The sequence below is a fragment of the Rhinatrema bivittatum genome, chromosome 17, assembly GCF_901001135.1.
Source record: "Rhinatrema bivittatum chromosome 17, aRhiBiv1.1, whole genome shotgun sequence".
Taxonomy (NCBI): Eukaryota; Metazoa; Chordata; class Amphibia; order Gymnophiona; family Rhinatrematidae; genus Rhinatrema; species Rhinatrema bivittatum.
In genome coordinates, this window is record NC_042631.1 from 28,538,387 (window position 1) to 28,555,458 (window position 17,072).

Sequence of the window (17,072 nt, forward strand, 5' to 3'; positions counted from 1 at the left end):
TTAAATATGCTAAATGGGTGCAGAGAAGATAGGGGAAAGAATATAACTATGGGGGGGTTGAAGACGGGTGAAAATAAACCCACAGTATGAAATAAACTCCCTGAATTACTCTTTACAAGTAACCCAAAATGTGCATTTATCTGATAGGGAAAAGAGAGACATGAAAATGGAAAACTGTAATCTGGGACGGAGAGGCTGGTTTTAAGTTGTTTTAATGATTTACCATTACTAGATATTCCCCAATGAACAATTCTGAATGAATGAAATGCCCAAATAAAAGAAATGACATATCAAAATTATAAACTTAACCCAGGGATTAAGAACTCTGGAACAGCCCCACTATTCCTAATGCCCTTTATTCTCAATTTGACCTTGTATGGGCCCCCAGGCAACTGCCCCATCCGCCCCCTCCCTTTAATCCTAACCTAAAAAAAGAGTGCAGATTTTAAACTAAAATGCAGGAGCTGATGGGAATACGACCTCTCCCAGGGAAAGATGGTCAAGTCCATAGGGTAAAACCAGGACTGGAATACCCTGAACCTGAAAAATATGAAAATATGGAGCCAGTTGGCAAACTCCGTCCTGGGGAATACAGATCCTACAAATTCACCTAAAAAATAGCTTAATTGGCAGTGGTAGGGTCTTCAAAGGATATAATGGCCTCTTTCATAGTGCTACGGTTTTCTGCAGAGCGCTAAGCTATACACAATAAAATAAGAGCTACAGAGATCGTTTCTGAATTGTCATTTTGTAGCGTGGTTACCCAGTCCGTCCCAAAATAAAGCGAGACCCTTTTGTCGGCCTTTCTTAATAAATTATCCCGATGAGCTTTCCTCAGCCAAAGTCCTTCCTCCAATCCGCCCAACAGGGAGAAAGCCTCTGCGGCAACGTGCGGCCATCACCGGACGTGGAAGAAAGCTCAGGTTCTGAAGCTTGTGGGCGGTGCCAGAACGCTGCCTGCAAAGCCCCGCCTCCCCTGCTGCCGTAGGTGCTCGCGGAGCTCCTGCCCCCCTCTATGACATCACGCCGTTCTAAAAAAGAATACAGAAGAAGCGAGCGATCGTGGCCGCTGGGTCTCCCTCCCTGACCCCCCGAAAGCCGCATTTCCTCACTGCTGGCGAGTGAACCGGAGCTGTGCCCGGGGGCGGCGGGGAGAAGCCGGGCACCGCTCAGACTCTCCGCAGACATGGTGTCGCCGGTCACTGTGGTGAGTTCAGCGATACTTTAAAAGAGAACTAATAATTTAGCACAAAAAAAACCCAAACAAACCATGAAAGTGGCATTGGTGCAGAAATCGGAACGACTGGGCTGTTGGTCCGCATGCTGCATCGAGGCGATCGTTCCATTTATTTTTGGTAAATCCGTATTTAACATTTGCGGATTAAGATGCTTTGTTTTTTTGTTGCAAAAGAAAGAAGGGGGAGGGGAGAAATCGGTTCTTACATTTAGACGCGTTTCCTTTTCTGTATTATTTGTTTTGCTTTTGGCTTCTGGCACGGCCAGGGCTTTGCACCCGCATTGGGCTGTGTAAATCTGTCAGAGCCCCCGGCTGCAAGACCAAGTCGAGGAGATGAAAACAGTGGCCACGTGACTGCGAAGCGTGACTTTGTTGATTTCGCGGTTCCGCAGTAAAGGCTCCCTGCCTGCAAGGAGTCGGCGCTAGCTGCTCTTACCCCCCCCCCCCCCCACCTTAGGGACTTCCGCGGCAATCGGGTGCGCTGAAAATCAGCGACAAACAAGGACGTCCAAATAAAAGGTTTTACCCCAGGGAGGCAGTGTCGGCGATCTGTTTAATTGCAGCCTATGGTGGATGCGTCAAGTACCCGATTTTTTTTTTTTTGCGTTGTCGGTGGTGTACCCAATCCCGAATACAATTTTTTTTTTGGGGGGGGGGGGGGTGTGTTACATTTGTGCCTGTGCAATTCAGTTTATGGCTGAAATGCACTCTTGGACTCCTCTTTCAGGTGTAATTAGAGGTATTGAATAAACTAAGAATAGATTTATGGCATATGCCAGTGTAACAGTGTTTAGGTACAGCCGGAACAATGAAATGTGCCCGGTTTTACAGACAGCAGTTCATGAAGGACTTGCCATGAGCACAGAATGTCCGAAGAGACGTTATTAACAAGAACCGTCCCCTGCTTATAAACTTAGCCATTATTTCTTCTGGTAGCCTGCACTTGGATTCATTTCATCACCTGACCTGTCAGATTGATTAGTTCAGTTCTCATTTTCAGAATCTGAACTGCATTTCGCCCTGGTTCTTTTAGTTTGCCATCTCGTGAGAGAATGTGGTTGACTTGGCTCAGATTTACAGAGCTTTTCTGTCATTGCAGCAGAATGGGCAAAAAAAAAAAAAAAAAGCCTCAGTGAATCAGGTCCCGAGTCAGGTGAACTGAGATCCTGTTTGCAAGCTGTACAGCGCTGAAATATTCTAATCAATATATGGTTATACATTGTGAATATAAAAAGAGCGGATGCTTGCGAATAATGGCAGGAGACACCCATCTGGAAGATATTTAGGTGCAGGCATATACAAAATCACAATGGCATAAAAAAAAAAAACCCCAACACGTAAGCAGTTTTAATAAACTTTGTTTGCTTTCTGTGGGAAACAGTTACAGGCTGTTGTTGAGTTCTCCATTTCAAAAGCTTTCCTCCCTCTCGTCTTTTCAGCAGGAGCAACACAGGAAGACAGGCAGGGGAAAAATAACTGAAGCAACTGGTGAAGGATGGGGGCTAAAAAGTGTTTGCCATATGTACAAACACCCATAATTATCCCCAAAGAACCCCCACCACACCCCGGACACACAGCCTACATCCTTCCATACCTCCCCCACCAACACCCACACACACATTTCCAACTGCCCCCCCCCCCAAGATAGCCACACACACCCATGCCTACGCATCCCCTCGGAGACCCCAGGTCGCCCTCCAACACAATTGAAGACTTAGGACAGATGTTCAAATATGGTCTTAAATAAAATGATTTATTCTGAATCAGTCCTATCTCTTCTTGTCCAGCAGATTTTTCTTTCTAATCAGGGCACTAAGGATTGAGCATGTTTTGATGATTGGAAAACCCATAATGAGGCGCAGTATGTACTCCAAATGTAATGGCAGAAATCTAGCATCCAGCAGGCTTTCTCCACTTGTTTAGATGTTTATGGTTTTTATAGATGCATATATATATATATTTTATTTTTTTTTTAACCCTGCAGTTTCCTGCTGCTTTGTGCTTCCAACTCAAAGGGGATCCGGACCGGAATCTGATACCATGAGATTTCATTTACACCTAGCCCCATTACAGTGACGGTCCTCAGCCAGGCACCATGCACCAGGGTTCCTTCGTGGATGCTGCATTCGTGGTCTCCGACAGGCAGCCACGAAGTGTCACCGCTGCTCAGCAATTATGACTCTCTCCCCAGTAGAGTCTGTGGACACCGCCTTTGCAGCATCCCCAGTTCCAGCCAGCCCCGGTGGTGGGAACTGAAGGCAAAGCAGTGCACGGCAGCTCCCCTGAGCCAGCTGGGCAGCTATGGTTTTTACATTGATTTGATACGGTGCCTCGCGGGGATTTTTTGATTCTCTGAAAATATTGACCCAATGAATGTTTTGCTCCTTTTTTGGAGAATTACTGTACCTTCAGACAGATATCCATCTGCACAGACATACAGATTCCTGGCTTTTATATAATTCTTTCCAACATGGTAAATCATGAGAATGAACACAAAAGTCTATAGGCAACACCTCAGTAGATCATTCAGCAGGCAGATACTGAAAATCGTAAAATATAATTGTGTGCAGGATGTGAAATATTTCTGCGTGTGAGATTAAGTTTGAATTAGCCGTGATGCTTTATTTTGCTTTGTTTGTCATCAGATCTCTCTTTTTTCCCTAAACGGATCCCTTCATCGTCTTATTGCACCCGGAGTAGCGGCACATAGCAATTACGGACCATATCAGGATATCTCGTGACAGTGAGCCCGCAATATAACTTGCTCTGGATTCATCCGACTCTGCGTTTCAGTCCTCCAACCTTCTCCCTTGCAGACCCACAGGGGGGGTGATCTTGAATAGCCCGCCGAGGGGCGTGCGTGCCTGTTTTAGTGCGCGCACGTTGCTTGTGGCTGATTTTTAAAGGGGGACCACCTTTTCAAAATTAGCCGCAGGTACATGTGGGACCAGTGGAGCCCGTCCTGGGCACCCGCGAATTGTGCGGATGGGCACTCGGGGGGGCAGGAGAGCGTACGTACGTTTGGAAATGCAAATGCGGGTGTGCGCCGTTTGCTCCCCTGACCGATACGTGGTTTTGGGAGAGCCTCTTTGTAACCCGAGGTGGAGCATCCAGGCTTCTGTAACCTGCGAGGGCTCTTAACCGTTGGAAGGGAGGGTGGGGGAGACCATTTACAATCAAGGCGATCTACGCTAGTGAATATACCTCCTTGCCTGGGAATAAGTCGGTGCCACATGCCCGCCCAGTGCTGTTATAAGGCACCTTGGAAGCACCCAGCAGGAAAGCTAAGTTGCTCTCCCCCCCCCCCCCCCAGCCCTCTGCTGAGGATCTCACTGGAGTTTTAGTTCCTGTAAGATTCACAGAGCGGCCACTGTGCCCGTCCCCCCGCCAGCAAGGAAAGGCCGCGATGCCCGCCCGCTGGAAGAGTCCAGAGCTCAGTCTCTTTTTTTTTTTTTTTGCAAGGGTGCATCTCTTCATAAGGCGGCAGAGCGCGGGGTGGTGCATCCCCCTCACTCCCTGAACGGCCCGCATGCCGCCTCGGTGATCTTCCGCTGACTGCGTTCTCTCTCGAGCTCGTGGCCCGTGCAGCGCCGTCCTCGCTTCGAGGTGAAGTCTGCAGTTAAGGGAAACTTCGTGGCTTTTTATGAGCGTCCGCAAAATGGATCCCTGTGTAGCATTTTCAAAGAATGTTTTCCTGTCTGGTACGGCACCGTGTAGAAGGCACTTTGACATATCTCCTTGTGGTCGGTGGCTGGATGGTGAAATGCTCTAAATCACTGCGCGGCAGAGAGCAGATAAGAAGTTCCTCTGGTTTCGCTTGCTTCCACTGGCCCATCTGTTTGTGATCTTCCTGCGCACGCACGAAGAAGCTGACAAACCCAGCGTGCTTTAGACAAACGCCTGGTCGGGCAAACATCCCTTCTGGCTTCCTGAAGGTCGAGCAGCCGGCCCCAGCGTTTGTGTGCAGCTCTCCGCTTGATGTTGCTCTCAGCTGGAGCTTGATTTAGGCCAGGGCTTAACAACACAAGTCCCTGTGTTGATGTCCAGTAATGCGCATAGCTACCCATGCTGATAACCCAGGCTGAGATCAGAAGTAGTAAGGGGGTTCTGTATCTTGGATAGAGGCTGGAAGTTAGGTCCGGGGTCCTGTGCCGTACAGTTTTCTACTTAGCATCAAGTTTGGTTTGTTTAACGGAGGTTTTCTTCTAACCGAGTCAGGGCTTAGTGCTGGGATCTGGTGCCACGGGCCTTCATTTGCAGCTTGCTGAGGATTTCCTCTCTGCTTTGCTAAAGCCTCCCTCCCTTTGAAGCAGTAGTCCTGAGGCTAGGAGCCATGCAGCAAGGCTCTTTCTGGAACCTGTACAATTAAACCTGGCCTTCGGGTGGGGCTCCGCTCAGTATCCCCCCCCCAGCCCTGGTCGAGCCGGGATGCAGAAGGCCCGACCCGGGAATCAAACGGGACCGTCCGCATGGCAGTGCTCGGCAACTCTGACTCGGCTGGCCCGTTTAAAGTCTTTTTATTGTATAATATATGTCAGCTCTGTTCATCGCAAGCAATACCCAAATCTAGTATGAGAGCCGGAGACACAAGAAACACCCCTAGGTGAGAAATGAGCGTGGGATTAAATGCATCAGAATAGGACTCTTCTCTTCCAAAGTGAGCACAACCAGTAGGACTGGCTGCTCCCTGCACTTGCCTCCGTAAGTGTGATGATTTATATGTGCTTGCGTCTGTTTGAATTTAGTAATTGCACCCCTTAAAAGATGTAATGGATGAGGTAAATGGGCAGTGTAGCCAGTTCTTTATTGTTAGCATACAGCCAATGCAGCACATGCTCCCGCTTCTTTCTGATATTGTATTTGCTTTCGTGTAGCGCAGGCAGCGGGCTCCACCTTGTACTACGCACACGTGGGTGCAGCGAAAACCTCGGGGTCTAGCTGCTGACCCTGGGCACCCTGTCACATAGAAGGGGGGATTCAGCAACGGGGTCTCAAACAGTGGAGAGGAGCTGATTTCTAAGCAGGAGAGCAAACAGAGCGCAGAAAGCGAAAAAAAAACCAAAACCAAACCTAGCTCTCTCTGAGCGCTGACTAATGGTGAAGCCAGAGGTTGGGCTAAGCCTGTTAGCCTGTAGCCTAAGTGCTGTCAGCTGGGATCTTCCTGAAACTCCGTAGCAGGAAGATTTTGAAAGCAAAAAAAAAAAAAGGTTTATCAGCAGAAGCAGGGTACTTGCTTTCAATAGTCTGTGAGAGCTCTGTCAGGCTTCTCCCGGTGAGGACGTGATTTTACCTTAGGGTAACTAGGGTGCGGGTCTTCCAGTCGGGGGCCACTCCTTCACACTGTCCCGACGCCGAGGTTCATTCCTGACAAGGTATGCACCCAAGCGACCCCCAGAGTGCTTGGAGAGTGATTTTATGTAGCCCCCCGGTCCAGTTCTTCCTCGGTGCCAGGGTCACGTGGACCATTTCACCTCTCGTACTCCCACACGGGAGGGAAAGGCAAAATCTTTCCGGGTCCTTGGGACTTTATGTACAGTAATCCGGCCACAAACCCCACAGGCGGACAGTAGCTGTTGTTGAAGCAATAAAGTCCTTTTCCTGAAATTGACTGCTGGTGTAAATCGCAAGAAAGGGAGGGGTTCACTGCTGCTTAGTGCCCATCTACGTGGAAATCAAAATCCAGCCGAAAAATAGCAGTCAGAGTCCCTGCTACATCTGCACGGCCTGGCAGTCAGGACCCTCCCTGGACATGTCCCCTGCAAGCTTGGGTGCAGACAGCTGGAACTCCTGCTTCCCCGGCCGGTCTTCCCTGTGCCTCCCCCACCCAGGAAATCCTCTTTCTCCAGTCTCTGAAGAATTCCCTCACGGACAGGTCAAGGAATATGAGATCAACTCCCCTCTTTCCTGGCTCTTCAGGAATCCCGTCTTAGACCCAAAGACAAAAAAATCTCCCAGTCTTGGGAAGGCCTGGACACCCCCGGACCTTGGACCCTCCCCAGGAGAGAGAGCCCTCCCCGAGAATCTTTCTCTTGGAAAGAGCGGTCTGAGCCAAGAGGTTCGAGAGTTTGTTAAACCACTCAGGGGCCGATGGTGCATCGCGCGCCCAGGCTCGCGCACAGCTCAGCCAGCAATTGGACGCGTGTTTTGGGCGCGCTAGGCTAACACCCGATGCAAGAAGGGGATTAGCGTATCCAAAACGCGCGTCCAGACTCGCCCGTGGCCTCCGGCGCTCATCACACGTAAATGCCTTGTAGACGAGGCCATTAGTTATCACCTCCAATGCCAAAAATTTCCGCGCGCCCGACCTGCACTTTTTAACGCGGAAAATTTCACGCCAGCCCCGGAGCTGGCGTGAAGTCTTGCCGCGCGTCAAGGGCTCAGTAAAAAAACAAAATAATCTTGCTTTCCGTGGTTCCTCCTACTTTTTAGCATCGTCGCGAGACTGAGAAGGAGGAGGAACCACAGAAAGCAGCAACATGGGGGGAAAAAAAAGTCTTGACGCCGTCAGCTTAGGAAAACGGACGCTAAATTTACGAGCGTGCGTTTTCCTAACTCATGGCTGTGCGCACAGCCACGTCTCCTGGGCGCCCGATGCCAAGGACGCGCTAGGGACGCACAGTTAATCCCTGGCGTGTCCTTTTTGGCGCGGTACCTCATTTCCAGACTGCACCGGGCGCCCGGGAGACCTGGCTTGTGCGCATGCTAAAAAAAAACCAAAACGGGCAGCCAGTTTGGACGCGCATTTTTCCCCGTGGCTTATTGCATGGGCCCCTCGGCGTAGAAAGGCACGCCCTGCTGCTGAGTGTCGGAAACGCAGCCTCTGGCGAGGTTGCAGTCACTTGTAAGCAACCTTTTGTTCAGCTCCCTTACACTTAAAAGCCATTTCCAGGGTTACCACAGAAATGGGCTCTCCCGTATGTCCGTAAGGCCTCTGTGTGCGTACTTTATCCCTCAGGAGGGGGAGGTGTTCTTGGGGGGGGGGGGGCAGGACCAGGGGCCAGTTTGGAACTGCGGGTGTGGCTTTTCCACTTTAAAAGTGGTTGCTCCCGAAAATGCGATCCCTGGCTCTTAATCTTTTCCTTGGGTCACTTTTCTCCTTCTCACCGCATCTGAAGAGGAATGTGGACCTCCTCAGTTTAAAAAGGTGTGTGTATATATATATATATATATATATATATATATATATATATTTGTAACATCGCTAGTGTCCCTTGAAGCTTTGGCATCTGCTGTAATTGTCTTTCTGTGTCTCCTCCTGCAGCTTAAGATACCTTCCTTTCCATTGTGGATAATAACTGCACAAAAGAATCCTTCAGTGTCCTTCACAGTAAGGATGAGCCTTAAGGTTATTTGAAAAGATGTCAGCCTTGTCTGAGATAGAATATCACCTCCGGCAGGTTATATTACACTTCCCCGAATATGCACTGCCTAGGTTCTCTCCCAAGGCAGCCAGGACTGAGCTAATGAACGACAAGCAAATGTGCTTCACTCCGGCTCTAGCTCATAATACTGGAGTTCCGCCAGGTTACCAGGCCGCCGAGAGGGAAAGCACGGATTAAGAGTATACAAAATTAATTTAAAGGAGACGGGCCTTCTAATTACCGGTTCAGCGGAAGGAAAACACTTGTTTCTTTTACATGCAAACATAATTAGTATTTTTAATCATTCGTGTAGCGCTACCAGGCATCCAGGGCACCGTGCAGACACAAACGAGAGTCAGTCCCTGCTCTGTGGAGTTTCACAGTCTGGGGCGAGACAGACAGACAGACGAGACGCCCAGATAAAAATAAATAAGAGGCTTTGATTTGAAACGGAAAGGGGAGAGATCAGGAAGAGCTAAACCAGGCGGGATTAACCGAGGAAGAGAAAGTTAGCTGAGAAAAGCTGCAAGGAATTCTGCCTAAAAAGAGTCTAGCTCCAAAAACAGCCAGTGGGGTGGGTGGGTGCTAAAGCGAGAGAGATCTGCACCTGAAAAGCAGCTTCCAGCGTCCACCTGGCCCGCCCCCCTCCCAACCCTTAACGGCAAGCATTTCTCAATTAGGAGGAATATGCGAAGACCGTTAAATACGCCTGGCAGCCCTGGGCGAGCAGATGCAGACTCTGGGACTTCATCAGGAATGGAGAGGGGGGGGAGGGACGACTAGATGGGCCTTGCCGTCTTCACCTGCCGTCCTCCGAGTTCCAGTGTCCTGTCTACTGGGAGATCTTTCTTCTCTCTTCGGTCTTTAGATTCCAAAGGCCGTTCTGCTCCTGTTTTGCAATGGGAAGACCCGGTTTCAGAGGGATTTAGCTGGCTAGTCACGGATCCTCCGGGATAAAAATTCCACACCTCGATCAGGCGAAATTTACACACGCGCGTGGCCTGCCTTGACCGCTGTGCTCCGGGGAGGGGAGGGACGGACGGATTCAGGCCGAAGGTGTAAACTACGCAAATGCGATTGTATTTTCAGATTGTATGTGTGCAGTTCCCTCAGCCAGACAAATAGCAGGGGCAGAAGTACGCGGGTAGCCAACGAGCCGCACATTGTGCTGGCACGTGGCTCACTCATAGTGGCCCCCTCTCAATGTCTCCATTTGACAAGGAGTAAAGAATAATGAAAACTGACACTGTCAATGAAAGAAAGGCGCGTACTCATTTTAATGGGACACTGTCGGGATGCAGAGAGGGAAAAACCATCCCACAAATCAACTACGTTCCTTTATTTTTTTTCTGGCGTGTATCTCCTCTTCATGGAGGATATCTGCTGGCCCAATGGGATTACAGAATAAAATCATTTTTCTGTGTTAAATCTAAGAATTCCGGTAAGTAGGGGAATATCACGTGTTTGTCTAGGACAAAAATCCATGAGTGCTTTTCGCCTGTGAACTTTGCATCTGTTTTTGAAAAGAAAGTAACAACATAAAACTTGCCATACTGGGTCAGACCAAAGGTCGATCAAGCCCAGCATCCTGATTCCAGCGGTGGCCAATCCGAGTCACAAGTACCTGGCAGGATCCCAAGGGGGTAGAGAGATTCCAAGAATAAACAGTGGCTTTCTGCAACTCCCCCTTAATAATGATTCAACGACTGATTCTTCTAACTTTATGGTAGTTAAGGCCAAAGCTTCCCAATCCTGGCCTGGTGACCTCACAGCCAATTGGATTTTCCAGATATCTGTAAAGAATAGGCATGAGAGATATCTGGAAATCCATGATATGCAAATATATCTCATGCATGTTCATTGTGGCTGTCCTGAAAATCCAGCTGGCTGTGGGGGTCACCAGGGCAGATACTCACAGATGCCTGTGCTCTTCTGGTGCTTCTTCAGCAATTGGCATGTGACAGCAGAGAGGAAGTTCAAAAATACCCCATGCAGCCGCAGTCAACTCAGCCGCAGTGCGGATCAAAGTTCCTTCCGGGCACTGAATACGGTGGTCAGCAGAAATCGCTAGGGTCTATTTAATCACCTTTCTTTCTTGTGCAAGTTCCACATTTAGCTCTCTGCAGTTAGGGGGCCCTTGAATCTCACTCCTTAATTTCCTGTAAGGGCTTAATCTCATGACACGCTTGCACGTCTTCCAAGAGCCACAGATTGCAAAAATATCGTTTTAGCTTGTGGTGTTGATCCCCCCCCCCTACTCCCCCTCCCCAACTGCAGCTTGGCCAAGACCTACAGGTTCAGCACAACATACACCAAAAAAAAAATAAACATTTTATTTTAAGAAGTTTACTGGCCTGCTGAACAGCCTGTGTTTCTCAGAGGACTTTGAGGCGCAGCATTAGAGAAATGGAAGGGAGGAGCAGCCTTAGAACAGCAGGGAAGCCAAGATCCAAATCCTGCTTCCCTCACTGATGCTCCTTGTGACCTTGGGCAAGTCTCGCTAGGCATTTATTGCACAATAAATATCCTGCAATACTTTAGAAAAAAAATACTGCGGGCATGTTAACGAGCTGCTTTGCAAATGCATGCCTTGGGGGGGGGGGGGGAAAGCTGGCAGAAACCTTTAGTCACTAAGCCCTTCTATCTACTGATAAAACAATTTATTTCTTAAGGCCTAGGAATCCCAAAGGGTATACTGTTCCACATGATCTAATATGAAATCCTCATTCCTGGCACAAGGGAGAAAAATAAATGTTAGTAAAAAAAAAAAAAAAAATAGAACACAATTATTCTGAGAAATAATTGCAAACTATAAAATGAAATACTTATCCATTTCTGTAATCTGTTTTGATAGTTCTAATAATGCATGCTTACTGTGAGGACAGTGCTCCGACATTTATGTGGGTAAACAGCAATTTACATGCCTGAGTTGGTTGTCTGCAATACGGCTAAAAGTCCCGGTGGTCTTCCTCCGCACCTGTACTTTTACCACTTCAGAGGAGGAGGGAGAAGAAGGTGTTTTGGGTAGGATCGGAACATGTGTAGATTGCATCTTCAAGTCTGTGGGCATCCCTTGAAAATTCTATAAAAAGCGGGAGCAAAAGTCTGCGAGTATTAATAAGAGAAAATATTTTTTTGCTCAGCACATAATTAAGCTCTGGAATTCATTGCCAGAGGATGTGGTGAAAGCAGTTTGTGTAGCCGCATTTAAAAAAAATTGGACAAGTTCTTGGAGGAAAAGTCCATAAAATTCCCTTTGTCTTTCCGGGTTTTGTTTCAAAATGAGTTCTTGAAGATTTTGGTAGCAGCACTGCTGTGGCCAACAGTAAAACATGGTGATGCTTTACTGAGAGAATGTGTGTACGTTCCCTTTGATGGTTAAAAAGTGCCCTCAGGCTCTGTCCTGACGAAGACACTTTGAAGATTGCTCCCCTAAATACCTTTCAAAGGATTTTCCTGCCTTTCGCCTTTATCTCTCTTTCCAATGGTGATGCATACTTTAATACATTTAGGAGGTAAAGACAAGAACAGAACCCTCCCCCCCACCACGTGCACACACAGGGCTGTAGATCCAGCGGTATTGCCTCACGGACATCTCTTCATGGCGGGCTGCTGTAATGGAATCGGATATTTACTCTTTCGAATAGTAGAAAGACTAGGGGGCACTCCATGAAGTTAGCATGGGGCACATTTAAAACTAATCGGAGAAAGTTCTTTTTTATTCAACGCACAATTAAACTCTGGAATTTGTTGCCAGAGGATGTGGTTAGTGCAGTTAGTATAACTGTGTTTAAAAAAGGATTGGATAAGTTCTTGGAGGAGAAGTCCATTACCTGCTATTAATTAAGTTGACTTAGAAAATAGCCACTGCTATTACTAGCAACAATAACATGGAATAGACTTAGTTTTTGGGTATTTGCCAGTTTCTTATGGCCTGGATTGGCCACTGTTGGAAACAGGATGCTGGGCTTGATGGACCCTTGGTCTGACCCAGTATGACAATTTCTTATGTTCTTATGTTCTTATGTTCCCGTGAAGCAAGACTGGTGGGTTTTTTTTTTTTCTTATTCTTAAATAAAAATATTCTGCCCTGACATTCACAGGGTGCGCACACTATAAAATTCCTGGGAGGCCCCGAGGCGTTGAAACGCTGATCAGAGAAATCACAGAGGACTCTTCTTTTGCAATGTTCACATGCCAAACGGTCACCGCTGTTGCTGTCCAACATTAGTGTTATTTGTAAGGTAATAGGGGTTCGTGGCTTGGATGGCGTCATGCCACGCAGCTGGGGTGTGAGAATGGCTCCCTGTGCCCAGGCTGCATGACGCTGTAATGCCACAGCTTACCAAGGGGGCCAAAAAATGCAATCCCCCGCTAAATTCTTTCCCAGTACCTCAAAAGCAGAATGATAAATTAAGCCCCTGGATGACTGTAGGACTGGCTCTTGAAACTTGGATAGAAAACCCAATAGAGAGTGAACTGGAGGTGTTTAAGGGACGGCCTTTTTGCAGCAGCCGCTGTAATCCTTGGAGCTGAAAGGCAATAGCATCACAACAGTGTAGACAGTCATGAACCTACAAGTACAGACTAGGACTTAAAGGCCCGTTTTCTCTGCCCAATGCACTTCCTGTTACTGTGTTGTAGACGCCACTTGATCTCTGGCTTTCTCTTAACTTCCTTATAACTAGGGATCCTCCGGGGTAGATTTTTAAAAAGAACGCACGCGCCGGCACACGCATGTTATAAAATCCCCGTCGGCGCGCGCAAGGGAGGACTTTATAATTTAGCAAATTTGCGCGGTGATGCATCCTCGGGCTACCTCAACCTCCCTTCCCTCTATCCTACCCTCCCCCTATCCCTATCCTAGGGCCCCCCCATTTTTTTAACTTGCGTTTCGTTCCTGCAAAGGAGCAGGAGCAAGTTGCACGCGGCCGGCACACGATCCCCCCCCCCCCCCCCCGGCACAGCGGCAAATGGCTGTACCGGGCGCCTCTAACCCCGGACCGCCCCGCCCCCTAGACCGCCCCCACTGCCGAGGCCCGGCTCTTGTGTGCGTGACAGGTGTTTACGCGCGCGGCCGGGCTCCTTTTAAAATGCGTGCGGCACGTGCGAGGCCCGGCCGTGCACGTAACCCTGCTATGTTTTGCGCACGCGCGGGCCATTAAAAATCCGGCCTTCCGTGCAGATCCCAGGCCTCCTTGAGCTCTGTCACTGCTTTCGCCTCCACCAGCATTAGGAAGCCATTCCATGCATCCACCAGACTTTCTGTGAAGAAACGTAGTCTAATTTTTCTCCAGACTCTACCCCCTTTCAGCATCCTGGTTTTAGAAGGAGATCATCCTGTTGATATTAGAAGAAAAAGCGAAAACATTTATTCTCAGCAACTCCACCTGCGCTTTTCACCCACTAACATTGTAAAAATGGCCTTTTTCCATTTTTATGTTACATTACGGTTTTGAATTTATTGCCACTTCTTTATTTTCAAGTGGGAAACGAATCTATGTGACATAGAGTGGCAAGGGCGTTCTAAAGGGCCGATTCCGAAAAAGCTTTGCTCCATGTTGTGCCCCCTTCAAGGCGCTACCACAGAGTTCGACTCTCTGTGAGCCTAGCAGAGGTCTCAGTAAGGAGCCTAGATATGCACACAAGCACTCGTAAAATACTGGACTTTGTAAGAATCTGTTGTTGCCTCTGAGGATGCAGAGTTCTGTGTTGAATCTTAAAATACCCCGGCTTCTAGTTTGCAAAGGGTTTTCCCTGCTCTTTGCCACATGGATTATTATCATTGATTTTTGTTGGCTTGCAGTGGATCCTATCTGGAGGCGGGTGGGAATGTGGGTTATTGGGTGGAGGATGGCGGGGAGAGGGATGCACTAGATAAGGCCCCTTCTAGCCTTATTTTTGTAAATGGTGTTTCTTTGAAACATCATCATAAACATGGGCTAAAATTGAAATATGGCTTCAAGATTTCGACTTTGAAAAGGAGATTAGAATTTTGTCCTTTTGGCTCATTGTCCCTGATGTGTAACATATTGGTCTTATCATAGTCACTTGAGGTCATTGACCTCCCTCCCAGATGTCTGCAGTTTCCTGGTCCATGCGGCAAGATGGAAAAGGAGAAGTTATGCTGGTGCAGTCATTTCCTAATATCTCTGCTCATAAACACTGTGAGATTGATATTCAAAGGGTTTCTCTGGCTAACCTGTAGAGTTAGCTGGGCAAACCCTGCGATTTGACTCTTTCTCCCTGCCAACCTGTTTACCCAGCTAAAACGAGGCAGCGCTGGGAGTGTTCCCATGGCGCGGTTTCACTTTGTCCCTTCCATACAAGCCGGCAAGTGGGAAAGTTCCCCAGGTAAAATTAACCAGATAACTGTAGCCAAATATTCAATTAAGCTTATCCAGGGAAAGCTATCCGGATAGCTTCAAGACAAGTATTTTTCTGACTAGGACAAAGTTAGCCAGGGAAGTTTGCCTGGCAAAATACCTGTCCTAAACTTAAGTTCCATTGAATATTTGACTAAAGTTATCTGAGTAATTTTACTTGGTATCGACCTCTGATTGTTCGCAATTTCTCTTCTGCACTTCAGTGCCAAAAAATATTTCAAAGTGAATTTTGTGTGGTGATGTGCTAAGTTCATTTTGGGTACTTTATAGACTTACTGATTTATCGAGGTATGAGCTTCCGAGGACAAGAGTCCACTTCATCAGATGCTGACCAAGTGGACTCTTGACCTCAATAAATCAGTCTGTAAGGTGCCACCAGCCTCTTGATCATTTTGGATCGCACAGTAATTTGCAAATTTCTGCTTTGCAGGAGGCAGTGGATTCTCAGTAGCCTTGGACATTACAGATAGTTTTGGTACATGCTGTCCTATTTTCCTCATTATACTTTTATATGGAGTGAAGTAGAATAATGGGATGGAAATTCTTCATTTTGATTGGCTGACACAGTACATTTTTTTTCATCTCAGTGGTCTACCATCTCTACAGTATGAATCTTGTGAGTACGCTGAGTGCTTACGATGACCGTTTTAAAACCGATTTTTAATTTATAAATTATTTGTTTAGATTTCTCCTGTTTTTCCACATCCTCCTTGAAATTGAAGGCCCCAAAAAACTGGACAAGGTACTCCAAAGAAGGCCTTACCATGAACAATGGAAGGATGATACCGACCAACGCGGAAGTGTTCTTCCTCTCAGTCAACCATCTTCTCTCTGTATTCCTCCTTCTATCTCCTTTCTGCATCCTGCCTCTTGGCTCCAGCCTCCTGGAATTGAGATACGTTGAAACTATGTACTAATGCATTGAATAATGTTCTTTAGGAAATTCTGCTTGTTGATCTATGTTAAGAGTTTAATTGCATTCTTCAGGCATCCCAGGGGACCCAGCTGGCAGCTATGCATGGCCTGCCCTTTGTTTGGAAAGATTTTGTTGTCTGGTCAGCTTTTGGGGATCTTGAGAAAGAAGATTGCTTTGCATCAAATAACTAGCAATGCCGTTAAGTGGGACTGCCATTTCCTGCCAAGTTTGCATGTAGGACTAATGGATAGCTACAAGCTTTGTGTTGTTGTTTTTGTACTAGCCGATAACTGTTGAAGCTTCAATGGAGACCATTTTGGCTGACTTAGAAGCATAGAACATGAGAGCAGATAAAGATCATATGGCCCTACCATTTGCTCATCCACACCTTTTACTTTGCTTTACAATCCCTGTTTCTCTGTAACATTTGGCCAGCCGCGGGATGCACCTGTGACCGGCTGCACTCACTCAAAGACACCGGGACCGGGCCTGCGACGCAACACTGCCATCTCTCCAGCTGACCGACTGCCTCCTAGGTGCATGTGCATCACTGACGGTGCTAAGAAGGCCCCGTGGTGGGAACAGCGGCTCGAATGCCCCCAGATGATGTCAACGTGGCTGGGTATAAGAACCCCAGCCTCACTTCCTGCAGATGCCTCAGCAACAGGTCCTCCTGCTTCCTGCAGTGCATGTGGCCGTGTTCCTGCTCCTGCCTTGCTCCAGCGTTGATTCTGCCTTGCCTGGTTCCTGCTCCAGTCCCAGCCTTGCTTAGTTCCTGCTCCGGTCCTAAACCTCGCCTCATTCCTGCTCTTTGCCTGGTCCTATCCCAGGCCTGCTTTCCTGGTATTGACTTTGCTATGGACCTGCACCACTTTCTTGCCTGCCGCCTGCCTCTGACCTTTGCTGTGGACCTGGACCACTCTCCTGCTTGCCTCCTGCCACTGACCTCTGCCACAGAACCTGACTACACCTTACTCGCTGCCTGCCCTGACCCTCGGCCTGCATCCAGTAAGAATCTGATTGCTGTCTGCCCTGACCTCAGCTTGGCCCTGGCCTTACTCTTTCCTGCTGCCCTTTGGAACATTTGCCTAAGCCCCGCCAGTCCCTGGAACCCAAAGACTCAACCTGCAGGGAATGGGACAGGTATAGGTGAGTCCCAGCTGAATCTTAGC

The 17,072-nt window shown here is 48.0% G+C and overlaps 1 protein-coding gene across 1 annotated transcript in view; it reads left to right on the forward strand.

Annotated features, from left to right (window-relative positions):
- Positions 1-1,030: 1,030 nt before the first annotated feature.
- TMEM86A (transmembrane protein 86A) overlaps positions 1,031-17,072 on the forward strand; it is a 37,839-nt gene continuing 21,797 nt past the window's right edge. The window contains 1 exon segment of the mRNA XM_029582950.1: positions 1,031-1,207. Within this exon segment, the coding sequence (XP_029438810.1) occupies positions 1,187-1,207 (21 nt within the window). The 5' untranslated portion in view covers positions 1,031-1,186.